The sequence below is a fragment of the Falco cherrug genome, chromosome Z, assembly GCF_023634085.1.
Source record: "Falco cherrug isolate bFalChe1 chromosome Z, bFalChe1.pri, whole genome shotgun sequence".
Classification (NCBI taxonomy): domain Eukaryota; kingdom Metazoa; phylum Chordata; class Aves; order Falconiformes; family Falconidae; genus Falco; species Falco cherrug.
This window is the reverse complement of record NC_073720.1, coordinates 3,217,326-3,234,057: the sequence shown is the minus strand read 5'-3', so window position 1 is coordinate 3,234,057 and position 16,732 is coordinate 3,217,326. Positions and strand designations below refer to the sequence as shown.

The window sequence follows — 16,732 nt, the reverse complement described above, 5'->3', positions numbered from 1 at the left end:
CTTCAGACATTGATCGCCTCTCCAGGAAGCCTGTTCCAGGGTTTGACCATCCTCTCAGTAACAAAATGCTTCCTAATGCCCAGTCTAAACTTCCCCTGATGCAGCTTTAAGCCATCCCCACGCACCCTATCACTGAATCCCAGGAAGATGAGCTCAGAACCACCCTCCACATCTCCTCAGGAAGCTGTAGACAGCAATAAGGTTGCTCCCCTGCCTCCTTCTCTCAAAACTGGGCAAGCCCAAAGTCCTCAGCTACTCATAGGACATTTCTTCCAGCCCTTTCACTACCTTTGTTGAGCTCCTCTGGATGCATTCAATGACCTTCACAATCCTTCTTGAACTGTGGGGCCCAGAACCACACTCAGTATTCAAGGTGAGGCCTCACCAATGCTGGATACAGTGGCATGATCACCTCCTTTGACCAGCTGCTTGTACTGTGTTTGATGCACCCCAGAATGCGGTTTGCCCTCTTGGCTGCCAGGGCATGAACAGATGCTGTGGCTTCCTGCAGTTTTACTAACCCTCCCTGATTGTCTGAAAGCCCTCTGAGGACCTTGTCTGAAACACGCATGTAATCAAAACCAATAAACAGATGAGGCTTTTCTAAAGATTCTTCTAAATCTGCAGTTTCTTGTGTTTGAAGAAAATTCAACATCCTAAATGACCATTGCAATTGTTTTGGTGTAGGTGCTCATACAGCTTCCAATTTTTAACTCAAACTCCACATAATTCAAGAAGCGTACACAAGACTACAGCCACAGACTAAACGCTTAGCAAAAATAAGAGTTAAAAAATAAGAAGTGCTGAAGTTCATGGTATGCTCACATAAATTTTTTCATCCAAAGTTTTAAGGACAGACTTGAACAAGACAACAGCACTAAGCAAAACATGCAAAGCCACTTACATCCTTATTTATTTAAACCAGAAAGCCGGTATTTTCTCTAGTGAAGTCAGCTGCAATTTTAAAACAAATATATCAAAGACAAAAACATAAACATGTTTTTAACACAGAAATGAAGAAAACTGAACAGGATATAGAAAAGCAGTATAAAAACATTATTCACTAACCCCTCTGTAAATACAGCCTAGTCTGAAACAGCATATACAGGATTCAAAAGAAAAATTCCCAATGCTAATGTTTAAGTAATTGTAATTCATAATCTTCCTCTTGGCGCATGCAAGATTTTATGAAGGCTATAAATCTTTAACATTATTGAGAAAAAGTAAGATCTTGAAGACATACGTGCCACATGTATTAGCTCAGAGAAACTAGATTCATCTGCAGCAATAAAAAAAAAGCCAATTCTGCTAAGCCTGATTAAATATTTAGGTCATATTGTTTCTGTAGCAGAATTTGAAAAATGCACAGTGAATAACATCTTTCATTGAGTTTGAAGACTTAATCGCTATACTTTAAAAAGGCAGTTATGCTACAACATGACTTTATGGGAATGCCAATACAAAAGCCTTTCTTCTTTTTTTTTTTTTTTTTTAAAAAAAGCCAAACAATGAAAGTATAAGCTAATTAAACCAGCACATGTTAGTCAGCACCCCAGACTATCTGTATACATGCAGGGAGAATGTCGTGACATGCTATGGACATTTTACTACTGCTCATGTTAGGTAACTTGTGCGCTAGGAACTCCTCTTGGTTCTTACTCTTAATGTTCCCAAAGTCAAACCAAACCAAAATACATTCTATACTCAAATACTACACAGATGACAACAACTTATTAGATCATCCACTCCATGAGAATGGTTAAAATTACTCTGCCTAAAATACCACCTATTTATGCTATTTCAAACAATATAAACAGAAGAAAGGCAAACCATCAAAAGCTTATGTGTCTTCTTGCCAACAGTAAAACATGTCATGTACATCATCCAAAATTAGAATTTTGGATTAAAGTTTTCATTTCTGTTAAGTACTCCACCACTGATGACATGATGAACTGTGGTACTAATGAACCACAGTAGAAAGAATACTATGTATTTGTTTTTTCTGTGCTGAGACTGTTATGAAAGACTGACATGCATATGTCCACAGAAGGGTGGTCTGGGCTTCTTTGGGGTGGGCTTCTGCTACTGTGGTGTTAACACAGTTGAGCTGCTTAAGGCACAATAAAAGTCGGTACCAGGGACACAGGAGATCACATTGGCCTCTACCACACTTAGAACACTTAAAGCAACTCCTCCTTTTTCAGCCAGTCTCAGTATTATTACTATTACTATTATTATCATCATTATTATTACCTTAAGAGTCACAATTCATGTTCGAAAGGGACCTTAGGAGGTCTCCAGTCCAACCTCTTGCTCAAAGAAGGGTTAACAATGATTCCAGAGCAGACTGGGATTTTGTCCAGTTGGGTCTTGAAAGCCTCCAGGGACAGTGACGCAACAACTTCTCTGGGCTGCTGTGCCACTGCTTCCCTGACCATGAAAAGGTGTCTTCTTCCATCAGGCTGGAACCGTCCAACTCCAGTACATGACCATTCTCTCTGGCCTTCCTGACACACACTTCTGTAAAGAGCCTGGCTCCATCTTCTCAGTAAGCTCGTTCTATACGTGGGAAGGCTACTAACCATTTCTCTGAAACTCCTGCCATAGCCTTGCCCCAAAGCCTTCTCTTCTCCAGGCTAAACAAGCCCAGTTCCTTCAGCCCACCTTCCTAGACCAAGTCCCACAGCTTCCAAGCATCATGGCATCCCTCCACTGAACTTGCTCCAGTTCAACAACTCACAGCACTCTCAGAGGCATCTCACCAAGTCCCACGGACGTGTATGTGTCAGTTCTCACGTATTCCCTGACATGACCCTTTTTCACCACTGGTATTTTCCTTCCTCCTTGATCGCCACCTAAATTCCTAATCTAAGTAATACGGTGACTTATCTTAGCTTTCTAAAAATAATTCATTCTTGCAGGCCTACTTTTCAGATACAAGTATCACTAAATTCATAACTTATAGCATGAGGTGATGACAGGACTTTAAATATCATTATTGCAAAACAGCAGTTTAGGGGCGAGGGGTCACTATAGGGTTAAAGAGGCCATAACAACACAGAACAGAGAAACATGAAAATTATTTAAATGCTTAAGAAGTGATTATTTGTGATAATGTGTCACAGACGTAAGTTCCCATGCCCCAAAGCAGCGCTCTGTCACAGTACTGGCCAAATGTACATGACATGCTTATGAGAAGAATATTCTCTTTACACATGAAAGTATTTATAGAGAAGGGAGGGCAAGGAAATGAAAACCAAACAAGTTCTGGAGATGTTTGATAGACTGAAAATAAAATCATGAATACATGAGATTCTTCTACAGAAAGGCCAAATCACCTCCATACAGATGAAGTTCTACGAAAAAGAACAAAAGGATTTGTCTATTAGAAGCAGACACAAGCAACTGATGACCTGTAAGGCAAAAAAAAAAAAAAAAAAAAGATATGGAAGAGCTCAGAGGAAGTGTCTATTCAGTACTGATGTTTCAGACAAAAAGAGAAGGCTTTAAACATCCAGATACACCAGTTACTTGGAAGGCATGTATCCCTTGCAGCTTAAGAGATACTTCCGTGGGAGTGCTGCTTTTGAAACCTCCTTCGTTTTTATCCTTTGGCTAGACAATTGTGTTAATTCACAGGCTCTGCAGGGATTACAGGGAATGCCTGCGACACCCACATTAATGTGGACATTTGCATCTCAATCTGCACGAACCTGAAGTCCTGTTGGGAGACAAAGCTACAGCACCACGACAGAGGGCACCACGACCAGTCGGCAGCACTCCCCTGAGCTCTCACCCTGTTACGCAGCAGGATTCATCCCATCTGAGCCCGTGTAAATTGTGGTATTTGGAGAAAGATCTACTTGTGGACCCAACAGCACAATTAATGAGTTACAGAAACATGTCTACACAACTTCACAGCAAATGTATTTATTCATTGAAGAACTAAGTGGTTTTACTTCCCCTAAAAGCGTGTTCTTTCCTAAACTTGCTGAAGGCAATTACCATTAAACAGGTTGAGTCATTCAACAGTTACAAAGACCTGAATGCACATTAAAGTTGTTAAATCCCAATTCTTCCTTCTGTACCTATAGTTTCCGCCTTCTTTTAAGGACAATACTAAATATGAAAACTGACAATAATAACAACTAATCTGATTACTTACAGCCTATAAAAAGGTAGGCAGGAAAAGTACTATGTCACAACACTCCTTCAAATAACATGGGGGATATTACAAAGATGTTCAATTCTATAAAGATGACTCAAAAAGAAAAACATTGCAAGAAAAATTTAACCACTTCATTAAGGGATGCTGTGAACTAACCAAAATTCAAATTCACAAACCCAACAGATACTTACATAAGCAAAACTCATTCTTGGATAAGCAGTGACCTCTGTTCTGCAGACAAACTAGTTTTCACTTCTGCAAAACTAAGCACTCAAGAATTATACCAGTGCCCAAGAACAAGGCGGGCATTTAAATTATTAAAAACTGTGTGGTAAAATAGAAAAAAAAAATAATGGCAAATTTTTTTTCTAATTCACTTTTTAACCCAGAGTTACTGTTTTAATGACAAAAGTTTTACAGTACTCTGACAATTTTACTTAGAGCAATTAGGGCCATCACTGAAAAAACAGCTGATAAACTTTAAATCCCTAGACTCTGGATGCACATTACTCTATATTTTAAAAAACTAGCTACATGGTTTCACATACAGTAATACAAAATACACAGCTACATGTATCTGTTGTAAAAAATCCGAGACTTCCCTAGGGAAAAGTCAAGTTCAAAGACCAGTTAAGAGAAAAATGCATCTTCTCATGCCATAGGTATTCTGCACTCATTGTAGCAGTAACTAGAATAACAATTTTTTTCTCATCCAGCATGAAATTTGCTTGTCAAATCCACTTGCAGCTGGTAAGTACTTAAGTATTAATAAATACATTGCAGTAGCAATACCACATTTCTACAGAAACTCACACATTACAATTTAAACACAATTTTGAATCCAGCATGATCTTAAACTGAGCTTAAAAAGTACAGTTTAAAACAACATCCTGTACTCTTATTCTTAAAGAATTGTAAATATTGTCACTCCAGAAAATCCCAGCACACTCCTATAAAAGGCAACTGCAGCAGAAAAATTGAATTCCTAACATAGGAAACCATAAAATAAATGGTTTAGCTGGGGAGGTGAAACTTCTCAAATCCAGCACTACATATCAGAATGGATGGGAATTTTTCTCGGTAGCTTACAAAACCTAACTAACTCTACAAAACAATCAAGACTTTCTTGAAGAGTTCAAAGGGAAAGAAGGGCTTCAGCCTCCTCTCAGATGAGAGAAGGCAGATTTGAGGGACCACAAGCATGGATATTTAAACACAACACTTACAACTGTATTTAAAAGCAAAAAAGAGACCCCCAACACTGAGCTACTCTGGTGCCCAGCATCGTGCTCAGATATCTTACAGTACTCATCACCATCAGCTTCAAGGCTGGCTCACCAGTGAGAAGTGGGGTTACTATCTCTGCTTCTTCCAGCCAGCAACAGATCAGTACAGCTGGCTGTACGTCTCACATTTTGCTCTCAGGTATAGCAGGGCTATGATGACACGCAAGGACAACATACTGCATCCTATAGCATGCACAAGTTAAAAGTCTCTGACCTGTATCCCTTTTAAGCAGACCTTTTTTCCTAATTCCACCTGACTCCTATCAGCATCAAGATGTGACAGAAACCTCTTCATGTCATCCCCTGAATCCCACTGAACTCTCTACAACAGGCAAATAAATCAACAAAATATGAGACCGATATAATCATATACCATCTTTTGATACTGAAATTCCTTAAGTCATCCAACAGGGAGAAGTGCAACCAATAAAGCATCCTTAGTGGCTCCAGCATAGGAATTTAAATATAAATATTCTGCTTTGGCATCATGGACCGAGCTGGATCCATCAGCTCTGGCTAAATCTAATAGTGGCTAACAGAATGCATAAGGTAGGAAAAGGAAGGACAATTTATGCCTCAAAACTTCTATCTCTTATAAAATACATGTATTCCAGTCGCTTTTCTTGATTACAAGATTTGTTACAAAGTTTCAGGGTTTTTTAGAGGAAATCAGGTTAAAATACTTCCTTCATGGTGCTTAAGCCTGCCAGGGAAGCCAAGGTTGTAAAGCTCCTGAGAAGAAAAAGCTACCATACCAGCAGTAAAGTCTTACAGGAGACAGGCTGCCCTGGCAACAGACTCTTCTTTCCAGCCTGCTCATGTCCTAGCCCCACAGCACATTTTACAACAGATTTTAATACATTTTTATAGTGGGACCTTTTGATTTACAAGCAATCATAATCATAGTGACAAATCAAATCCCAATCATGGTGGCCATTTTTGGCTATTGTACAGATGCCTAGTTTTCTAACTGCAGTGTAAGATCTTCTCTCCCTAACCCTTGTCTTGTTTTTTCTGGTTCTGTTTCAAATCTGAAGTCACCTTCTTCATCACAATTTCTACCATATAATAATACGGAGTGTCTGGCTACAAGGAGGCAGAAGCTTAGAAATAACAGCATGGAATATCTTTGGACTATGTAAGAACATCATATAGTATCATGTAAGATATGATATATAATATCATATAAGATATATAATACAAGAGATCATATTATATTATATATATGATATATAATATAAGAATATCATGTAATAGATATCATGTTGCTTTTTTGTTTTCCTTCTTCAGGTGATGACTATGTCCATATTCTCCACACAACCTTCCATTACTTCCAACCAGAAAAACACAGCTCCAACCCTGCCAGCACCCAATGGCTGGGACAACCAGCATCCTCCTCAGACTGCTGTCCTACCAGACTACCACTTCTACAATTCTCTAAATGCACTGAGGTCTCAGATTAGATTATAGAATCAGAGAACAGAATTGTAGAATCACTTAGGTTGGAAAAAAAATTTAAGATCATCAAGGCCAACCATTAACCCAGCACTGCCAAGCCCACCACTAAACCATGGCCCTAAGCACCATATCTGCCAGTCTTTTAAATCCCTCCAGGGATGGGGACTTCACCACCTCCCTGGGCAGCCTGTGCCAGTGTGTGAAAGCCCTTTATCTTCCATCCACCCCAACAGACTACTGAACTTCAAGCACAGTCTTGCTGATCTTATGCAGACAAAATTCTCAACTCAGATTTTTGAGCACTAGACAGCACAGTTCTGTACGCATTCAAACCTTGGTTGGCTATTATTTGTAATACTGCCCAGCTCAGACCCCATGTGAACTCTCTTCTAAAAGCCATAGAGTAACCAACCAACAGTAGTAAGAGCTTACATCTTTGGAAGAACTAAGACTTTTGAATATGCCAGTACTATGTGTTTGCTCTAAGGTCTCTTTGTAACTATGCATGTCTAGAGACATGACGATAAGGCACCCAACCATCACTGCAGGTTGTTGAAACATTGCGTACAAGGAGTGCAAGAGAATTTCTGGGTGTTGCATGTCCTTCCTTGGATCTTGAGATGGGTCCTACACACCAGTGAGTCAATCTGCTTCAAAGATGCCACTACACATGGTGAAAACCCCCATGTGAGATGGCTGGAAAAGGCTGGTGTAGGGAAGATCCTCACAACACAAAAGGCTCCTTTTATAATTCTGAGTTTAAAGGTCGAGATGAGACATGCGTGTCTTCTCTACAGACGGCTGCCGCCTCTTCTGATGAGCCAGCAGACCACATGCTTGGCCATTTCATAACCCAATTAAATCAAAATAATCCAGATGAGCTTACTTTGAACCATGATTTAAAATTTGAACAGTAGATGTCCATAACCTCAGAGCATTTTGACAAAAGCCAAGCCTCTCAGAAATACACATGCAGTTATGCTAGATGACAAGACTACTGAGTGGTGGTAACAGTTGACTGCAACAATACCAGTAAGATAACCTCCTCCTGACAAAAATATAACAAGAGGAACACATCTCGCTTTGGTCTGCAGAAACAGCAGTACAATAACATGGAACAAAAACAGAAACCAGGACCATAGGAAAAAGCTCCGAAGCCGCAAATGAAGTATCACACTAAAAACTAGATCAAGTTCCTAAGCATCAAGGTAGCATATCTCACACCACACCAGGATCTATGATTTCAGAGGCCAACATGTGCAAATGCTTGGAAGACTCATAGGCTCCATGTCTACAATTTGAGAAATTAAGAGAGCAGGCTTTTAAGACAATGCCTGCGACACATAATGGAAAAATACCTCCAATTCAAATTTTGGATGCTCAACGTCACTGCCAAGGGTATGAAAAGAGGGCAAGTATCAAACAAGGAAAAAGGAATGGCAGAATACATTCATCCTGGTTACTCATCCATACTTTTAAAGCCAAGCATTTCCAAAAGAGGAGGGGCTCGGAGGGAATTAAACCCTAAAAAGCAGTGGTTTAAGAACAAAATGTATCTCTTGTCCTTTACAAAGTGTACAGGCACACAATCGCAATTTACTTGTTTTTGGCACACTGTCTGTACTCAAAGCAGGTGTAGGTCTTATTGCCCAGCCTCATCACAGAACGATCATTGCGTTATGTCTGATTTAACAAATAGATCTTTTGCCAAATATGCAGGAAGAAGTAAAGCAAGCTGAAAATCCAGTCTGCATAGCATTTGAGAATCACCACTTAGTGCCTTTTTATAATATGTGATACATGACTAAAAAAACATAATTCACAAATCCCTGAACACCTTCTGGTTTCAAAGCAGCTACTAAGCTGTTCTGTTACGGGAATCACAAGTCAGAAGTTTCTGAGAGAAACTGATATTTTTGTGCATTCAGAACAGATTCAAGTATAAGACGAATCAGATTTATTCTGGGATTATTTAGTTATTCAGTTATCATTCCAGCTATTTAGTTCATCAGTATTTATTCAGACAGACAAAATTCAAGTTTCTTTCCTCCTGAATTTCAGCAAAGATGAGTTTCAAGAGAAGTCTTTATATTTACCTGATGATCCTCTGAGCAGCATACTGATGAAGTGAGCGGAACTGTGCTGACATATTTGCTAAGGCTGCCAGACAATTTGTATGAAGGTATTTGTCCTGTCAGAAAGAAGAGGAAAGAAAAAAAAACACACATCAAAGTGTTTTTTTGCTATACACTGACCCCTATTTGCAGGAATCATTCAAAACACTAGGTAATATATGTTGCTTTGAAGGACATGGTCAAAAGCATATGGCAGAAAATTTATATATTGGTGGTGTTTTAAATATGTTTTCTTAAAATACAAGGCTTATAAAAGAGTGATTGTTTCATACAGATTTCAGAGAGTATACGGCTCTATGTATACACACATATACAGATGTGCAATGCCTTCATACCCTTAGCAATGTTGTTTTACAGTAACATCACAGAGATGCAATAAATACTGAAAGATGTTCCCCTCCTCTCCTTTCCTCTCTCTCCCTTTTCTAGTCTCATCCTAAAATTTTCTTCTTCAAAACTCATCTCCTTACTAACTCTTTTAAAGCGTTCTATATATCCCACAACCACAACCATACAATACTTCAGAGGTCTGGTCTCCTTGTTAGCATCCTCGAAACCATTTGACCAGGTAAGCATTTAAATGACAGCCCTATCAAAGTAAAGGGTTTTCAGAGAACCAAGCTTAGCCACTTATCCAATCTAACAGGGATTTATTTCCCTATTCAAGTGTAAAATATGCATTTATGTAACATGACAGATTCCAAATCCTACAAATAAATGTAAAGAATGTCCTTGTTTCTTCCAATTCTTTTGATCATAGAAGTGAAACACTTAAGTTTTCCAATTTAAAATAGATTTTAAAACTTTTGCTACTTTTTCATGTAAAAACTTCTGTGCTTTTAGTTGTTGAAAATATTCAAAAGAAGCCTTGATACCATGCTTCTATGTTTGAGACAAGGTACAGAATCGAATGGTCAAAAAAACATACAAATGCAATCTGATACAAGGCTATTAAGTTGAAGCAGTTTTGCTTTGCTAGAGCTCAAGAAGGTTTTACGGCCCAGTCACTGTCCTGCTTTATAAAACCACTAACAGAGCTGAAATTTCCACTTCTGTGTAATACAACACACAAACAACCTATGAAGAATAATTTCTTCTCGTGAAACAAAGGAACTTTTTTCTTCCCATATGAAGATGAGTTTAGTGCCTAAATTATGGCCTCTTGAAAATCCTACTTAATGAACTAGGTACAGAAATCATGCTACAAGTTCAGACCACTTAAAACTGCGCTTAGTTAATATGGCAGATCTATCCGTTTCCTTCCCTCCTGCACATTCAGTTGCCAATTGGTTGCAACGGAATGAAGAAAATCCCACACCCTGTTTAAAACTGAATTCATACTGTTGAAGTTTGAAACCCACACAATGTGCGTAAGCACTACACGTAACTCTTACCCTGGTCCGTGTCATGTTGTACTGGATGGTTCTTATCACGACTAGTATCAGGAGACTCCCAAGTGAGATCTCTGTTAAGACACGCTCAGCATACCAAGTGATATTTTTCAGTATCTGGAAAAAAAAAAAAAAAAAGGAAAAAAAAGAACAAAGCTCTTCAGTACCTAGGCCTGAATAACATAGAAAGCTGTCTGGACTCTTTTATTCCTTAAGGTAGGTGAATTAGCTACCAGCCTCAAATGCTGACAAAACCTACTGTACTCTAAGGCATGAATTAAAAAAAAAAAAAAAAAAAAAAAGAAAAAAATATAAAAGACAAGACTTCTGCAGTATTACCACCTAGTCGATCTCATCAACTTTATTCTAAGTCATGTGGGAACACACTCAGTGTAGAAAGATGATTAAATTGGGCAATTCCCTAATTTCTATGCCCTGTGCCACCACACTCCTATGTTCTTTTTGATCTTACACTTTACAAAGTCTCCAGTTCCAGCCTAGACACCTGAATAATGCTGCCAATTCCTTCCCATTTTCCCTCGTTACAAGTTGGGCACGAGGCAGCATGTATGAGCTCTGACTGATGAGCAAGAGCACACATGCCAAAGGTCGTGGGGCAGATCAACAGGTTAACTGTTGACTTCACATTCAAGCTTTTCTCTTGCCTGACGTGAGGTCTCTTCCCTTAATAGGTTAGAGAAAGTCATCAGCTAAATTAAGAGCTTCCTATCTTTCAGTGGTCTCCACTGTCAGGGTAGATAAAGTTCACCACCACTTCGGAGTTTATCACAGGAGAATCAACCCACTCTTCCCTATTACTCAGCTGACCAACCTGGAAGGATAGAGCAAACACATGCACAAGAAAACCCTGCTTTTAAGGACTGGTAAAAATGAGTCAATGGGAAGTGCCCTAAAAACATGGGGAAGATCCTCTGCAAATTCAGGGTTACTCTGGGTCAAAACAAAAATGTGCTTAATGCTGACTATTGCACACAAAGCTATGACCCTGTATAACCCCATCTTTGATATATTAAGTGTGATTCATTGAAACTTTATGCTCAATGAAAAGAATACTGATGTCTTAAAAAAACAAACCCCATCAACTTCAACAACCAACTTAACTTCTCTTAAAAAGTTGACAACACTTATGACTATATCCCTTCTTCCCACCTCTCCTTTGCATAGGTGAATTGTCTCCCTTCGTTCTACAACATTTCTGCTTTTAGAACTCTCTCTTCCTCCCACTGACGAGCTAGCTCAGCAAAACTCCTTCTTTCTTTACAAGAGAGGATAGAAAAGTAGCAACTGACTTCCTGCGAGGAGATACAAAGAGCGAGCTGGCCACAAAATGACTTGCAGAAGACAGAGAAAGAGAATGCTGGGAGCTACATCAAGCTTCTGATGATTTTAATTTACTCCTAAGACATACACATTCATATAAACTCTGATGGAAGAAACATAATTTTATTCGTGAAAAATAAGGGGTATGTGGAAATCAAAATTAAAACAATATGTACTAATTTAGTAAAATTCTGAAATATTTAAAAACATAGCACTTTCAGAACATAAAGTGTCATACAGCTACCTAAAAAAAATAAAATAAAAAATAATCTAAACAAAGATATCTACACAGGCTTCTGAAGGAATACAATACTAAATTCTGTAAAATCTGTGGCAGAATCCAGGCTCAAAGATTAGGCAGGTATCTCTCATCAAGAAGTGTTACACCATAGCATCATCTTAGACTACAACTTGACATTGTCACAGAGAAATGACAGCACATCTGAAAGTAAGAACATTGGTTATATTCACATATTCAGGTGACCTGGAGAAATGGACAGTCAACAAATTAGTGTTTAGTTCTCCTTAATTATTTGTTAAAGATGCAAAACTGTTTTATCTCATTAATGATAATGACAAAGGGTTACTTCATTTCTTTGATAACCAGGTGTGTACAACAACTGTATGTCATATTTTTAAATTATGTAGTCACTTGGTTGCTAATCACTAAAAGAGCACAGAACTGGAATCCAAAAAGGTCACCACATCTTTGTAGTTTCCATAATATTAAATTTGTCTTTTGAAATTCTGTATTTTATCTATTTAAGGGGATCAGTGATTATGGTCACACACACTGTTCAACTCATCAAAGACAGTATGTTAAGCAATCCTCTTTGCCTCCATTTAATTAGGAAACAGGAGAGCAAGAGCAAGCTACTAACAGCTTCTTCCACTCAGCCCAGAGCCCGGATCTGTGCAAACCTCTCTGAATTACAGAATCATGGAATCACTCAGGTTGGAAAAGACCTTTAAGAACAAGTCCAACCGTTAACCTGCACGGCCAAGGCCACCGCTAAGCCCTGGCCCCGAGCGCCACAGCTACAGGTGTTATAAATCCCCCCAGGGCGGGTGCCGCCAGCCCCCCGGGCAGCCTGTGCCAGCCTTGGCCACCCTTCCCGTGACGGGATTTTCCCTCATTCCCAACCTAACCCTCCCCCGGCACAAGGTGAGGCCGTTCCCTCTCGTCCTGTCGCCTGTTCCCTGGGAGAAGAGCCCGACCCCCCTGGCTCCAGCCCCTCTCAGGGGGTTGCAGGGAGCCAGAAGGTCTCCCCTCAGCCCCCCCTCTCCAGGCTGACCCCCCACCTCCCCCCCACAGCACTTGTGCCCCAGCCCCTTCCCCAGCCCCCTGCCTAGCTTGATTTTTGCAATAAGTTTAAGACACATGCACAGAGCACACACCTCCCACAAAGCCCCACACACGAAGCGAAGGATTTATATCATAATCTGTAAAACATCAAAGATGGTAAGTACTCTGCTGTTCTGAGGACCCAACAGGCACTCAGTGTCACCGTAACGCAAACTGTATTAGTGTTGAGAATAGAGAGGTTAGATTATAATTGTTTCATCCCACCTACTCTGAATACATACTCCAAAAGCCCTGTAATATATAATTCCACTTTGTTTTTTCCATCAACTTTTGCCCTTAAATCCCAAACATGTACATGTGCTTTAAGAGTTCCTGTTCATTATCAGCTGGGATCAAGTCCTCCCTTCCCTTCCACACCATACTCCCACTGATGCATTTAAAAGTGTTTTCACCAGCTCCAAACACAAAGACATATCCAATCAAAGTCAGACACACAGCACAATGACAACAAAGACCTTTAAGCAATGCACCCAAAAGTTCCTCTCTCAGCAAACTTTGCACTCATGACAGAAATATATCCGATTAATCAGAAACATTCAAACCAGCAGAATTAAAAGGAAAAAATATTTTTTCTCACAGGACTCCTCCTTCGGGGCAGAAGAGCAGCCACCACCTTCACATAACATTTTCTCAGCTACCCCCAAGCCTGATGCTCCCCAGTATGTGCCTGCCCACCCATCCAGGCACTTGCTTTTCAATTACTCCACCGCAGAGCACCCCAAGGCGAGCTCTGCAATGGGTACTGTGGCTCTTCCCAGCATTTGTGATAGGAGTATTGCTGGCAAAAAACAGGGTATTATTTAACACAAGGCACTGGGGGATATTATATTTCCCTTAGTATTGTGTAGGATGCTACCATAGATAATACCTCATACCCAAGACATGATTACACGTACATTTTATCAAAACTCTTAGTCAACAGATTCTAAAGCAAAACCCAACTGGAAGAAAAAGAAACCTCTGAAGCCTATTCTAGACATGCTGACGGCGAGGGAAGTCAAGCAAGCAAACTCAATATGAGTGATAAAGCAATCTTCGATTTATTACGGCGCTATTATGTCTTATATACAGTTCCAGTTAATTATGCCTACTAGTCATCTGCTGATTGGTTAAGCTCTAAAGGGTTATATTTTCATATGTCCTCCTACTTGCGGTTTCTGTGGTTAGCTAGCTACATTTTTTTTTTTCTCTCTTGTCTACGCGAATTCCTCAAAGTTATTTACAACATTAGGCACAAGGTCAGTGTGTTTCTCAGCTTCCTTATCAGCATGCCTCAGCACAGCCGCAAGGCCTGCTTCAGCTAACTTACACTACCTTTGTTTGACAAAGATTTTCAAGGGAGTCATGGCCATGATCACACAGCCATTCTGCAACATAGACAAGGGTAATACTGTGTTAGTATCTTTAAAATGCCTTTTTTCTTAGATTTTAGGTGCGTGTGTGGGTTTTAAATAATTTTTAACCTTGCAGGCTCTGCAAACTCTACGTGCACATGTATTTCTTTCATTTACCTCCCAGTCTTATTCTCACCTTAACTCTGTGTCTCTTGAAGCTCTTTCACAGTACAAGAGACATCTGAAATAGCATCCTAAATATGATTCGACTCCCTCCTCCCTCACTTTATTCCTAGCATACCTCAAAGATTTTTTTTTCATTAAGTATTTCAGGGAAGACTGCATTTGCCTATGCTGAAAGATCTTGGTGTTTTTCTTTGATGAACCTCCTAGAAAGAAAGAACCTCTCCTAAAAGGATTCTTACCTATTTATGCTTTGAAAATCATGCACACAAAGGCCTGCACAACAAGAGGTACATCCCAAATATCATTACAGACTAGATATTCTAAGGTGAAAAAAGAAGATACAGCCACTGAAGACATACTTGGTAGGCTCAGAAAATTCATGTTAGTAGGCAAGCTGATCCAGCTTGAGATACAGAAGCCATTTCTGTACCACTTATGAAGAGACAAAATAAAAGTAATAATGACAATAATATCGCCATTATCACATGCTATCTAGCATCTGACTTTCTGTCAGCAGCCGCCTATTTCCCACAAGGGAGCTAAATGTGAGTGAAACCAATGACTGTAACCTATAGATGGGTAAACCGCAGTAACAGTAGTGCAGCGCTGGCTAAGATGACAAACATCCCCAGCAACAGGCTCAAGTGTGACAATTTCTGGTAAACACCTTTTGCTAAAAGGACAGAAAAATCAGAATATGAGGGAAAGACTTGAGAGCTATTTAAGTGAAGAACAGTCAAGGCTGAGGAACAAATAGGAAACATGAAATCACTATAAGAAAGGTTTCCGCATATAGCAGGCGGTGAGTGGATGCAGAAACAGGTATAATTTCTGGTTATAAGAAGTCACTAATACTATTTTAAGACTTAGTGGTGATGGCATGAATGAAAGCAAGTCATCCAAGGAGTTTCAGTAAACAAGGACAACTAGTCAGGACAGACAACATAGATGATTAACAGGGATGGCCTGAAAGGCAAAGAAAAATCCACATGTATTTTCACAAAACAGGCAACTGAAAAGTTACAAAGCTATTGGTTGTGTAATTAATGGATTACACAAATGAAACTTCACTGTAGGAAGATATTCTGCTAGATGAAAACTTGATCATCCTAAGGTTGCTAAGCATAAACCCATGATCAGATAGAGCAAGTTAGTGGGTTATTTCACAGCTGCAAAATGCTAAAATAAGTGTAGGGAGTCACTTTGGTTACAATTGTTTGTGATTTCTTAGAAACCCATTATGTGAATTGTTATGACTATGTGAATGTATCTGTTTTCAAGAGAAGATTTTATACAAAGAAATAAATGAACCACTTTGGCAAAGAGAAATATCTCAACTGGAGCACTTGAACCTTCCAGAAGAAAAACATACTGTTATTTGAAGAATCATATATGATCATTAAGTAATGGTTACACCCTGTAATACATAAACATAGCAGGGATATGTTGTGGTTGCATGTTTAATTTCCTGACTTCTGAATGCTTAAGATTACTGAAAATTTAACATATTTTTAAAACAAAATACAACTGTGAAAATGAGTAGTGTAAAATGGTATTTGTTTTGACATAATGCACAATATAAATCCAAACCAATAATACATAAAGAGATGTAATTCCACATGCTTATTGGAAAGAAAGCACTTAATTCAATTTGTTCTAAAACTATACCCAAGGGTTGGGGGTTTTTTTATCCCCTCTGAGACAAAATAGGCTTACCCCAACAAAAAAGATCAGCTTCCTGATTACATCTCTAATAAGCTATTTCTTACAGTCTCTCATATATAACTGAAATAGCAAAGCAACCTCCTCCCACAAATAAAGCGAGGCCCCTGTTTCCCTCCACTCCCTTTGGTGCTATTTTGTGGAGCACATCCCTCTACTTAAATCAGCCAAAGTGGAAGTTCCTTGATTCACACTATGATGGAACTCAGGAGTCTCAGGTCCCATCATGTGCTCTCTCTAACAAAGGGTGTCCCCATGGGACAGGAGGAATGGGACTGGAACAAGTGAGATAACCTCAAGTAAGACCTTGAGCCCTCCAGCATCTCCAGTCACATCTTCCTCATC

General features: G+C 39.4%; 1 protein-coding gene across 4 annotated transcripts in view; it reads right to left on the bottom strand.

Moving 5' to 3' along the window:
- DYM (dymeclin) overlaps nt 1–16,732 on the bottom strand; it is a 213,727-nt gene that overhangs the window by 96,065 nt on the left and 100,930 nt on the right. For all 4 annotated transcript variants that reach the window (XM_055698723.1, XM_055698722.1, XM_055698724.1 and 1 more), the window contains 2 exons: nt 10,442–10,555; nt 9,009–9,103 (listed from right to left, as the gene is read on the bottom strand). In XM_055698723.1, coding sequence (XP_055554698.1) covers nt 9,009–9,103; nt 10,442–10,555 — 209 coding nt within the window. The remainder of the gene's footprint in view (nt 1–9,008; nt 9,104–10,441; nt 10,556–16,732) is intronic.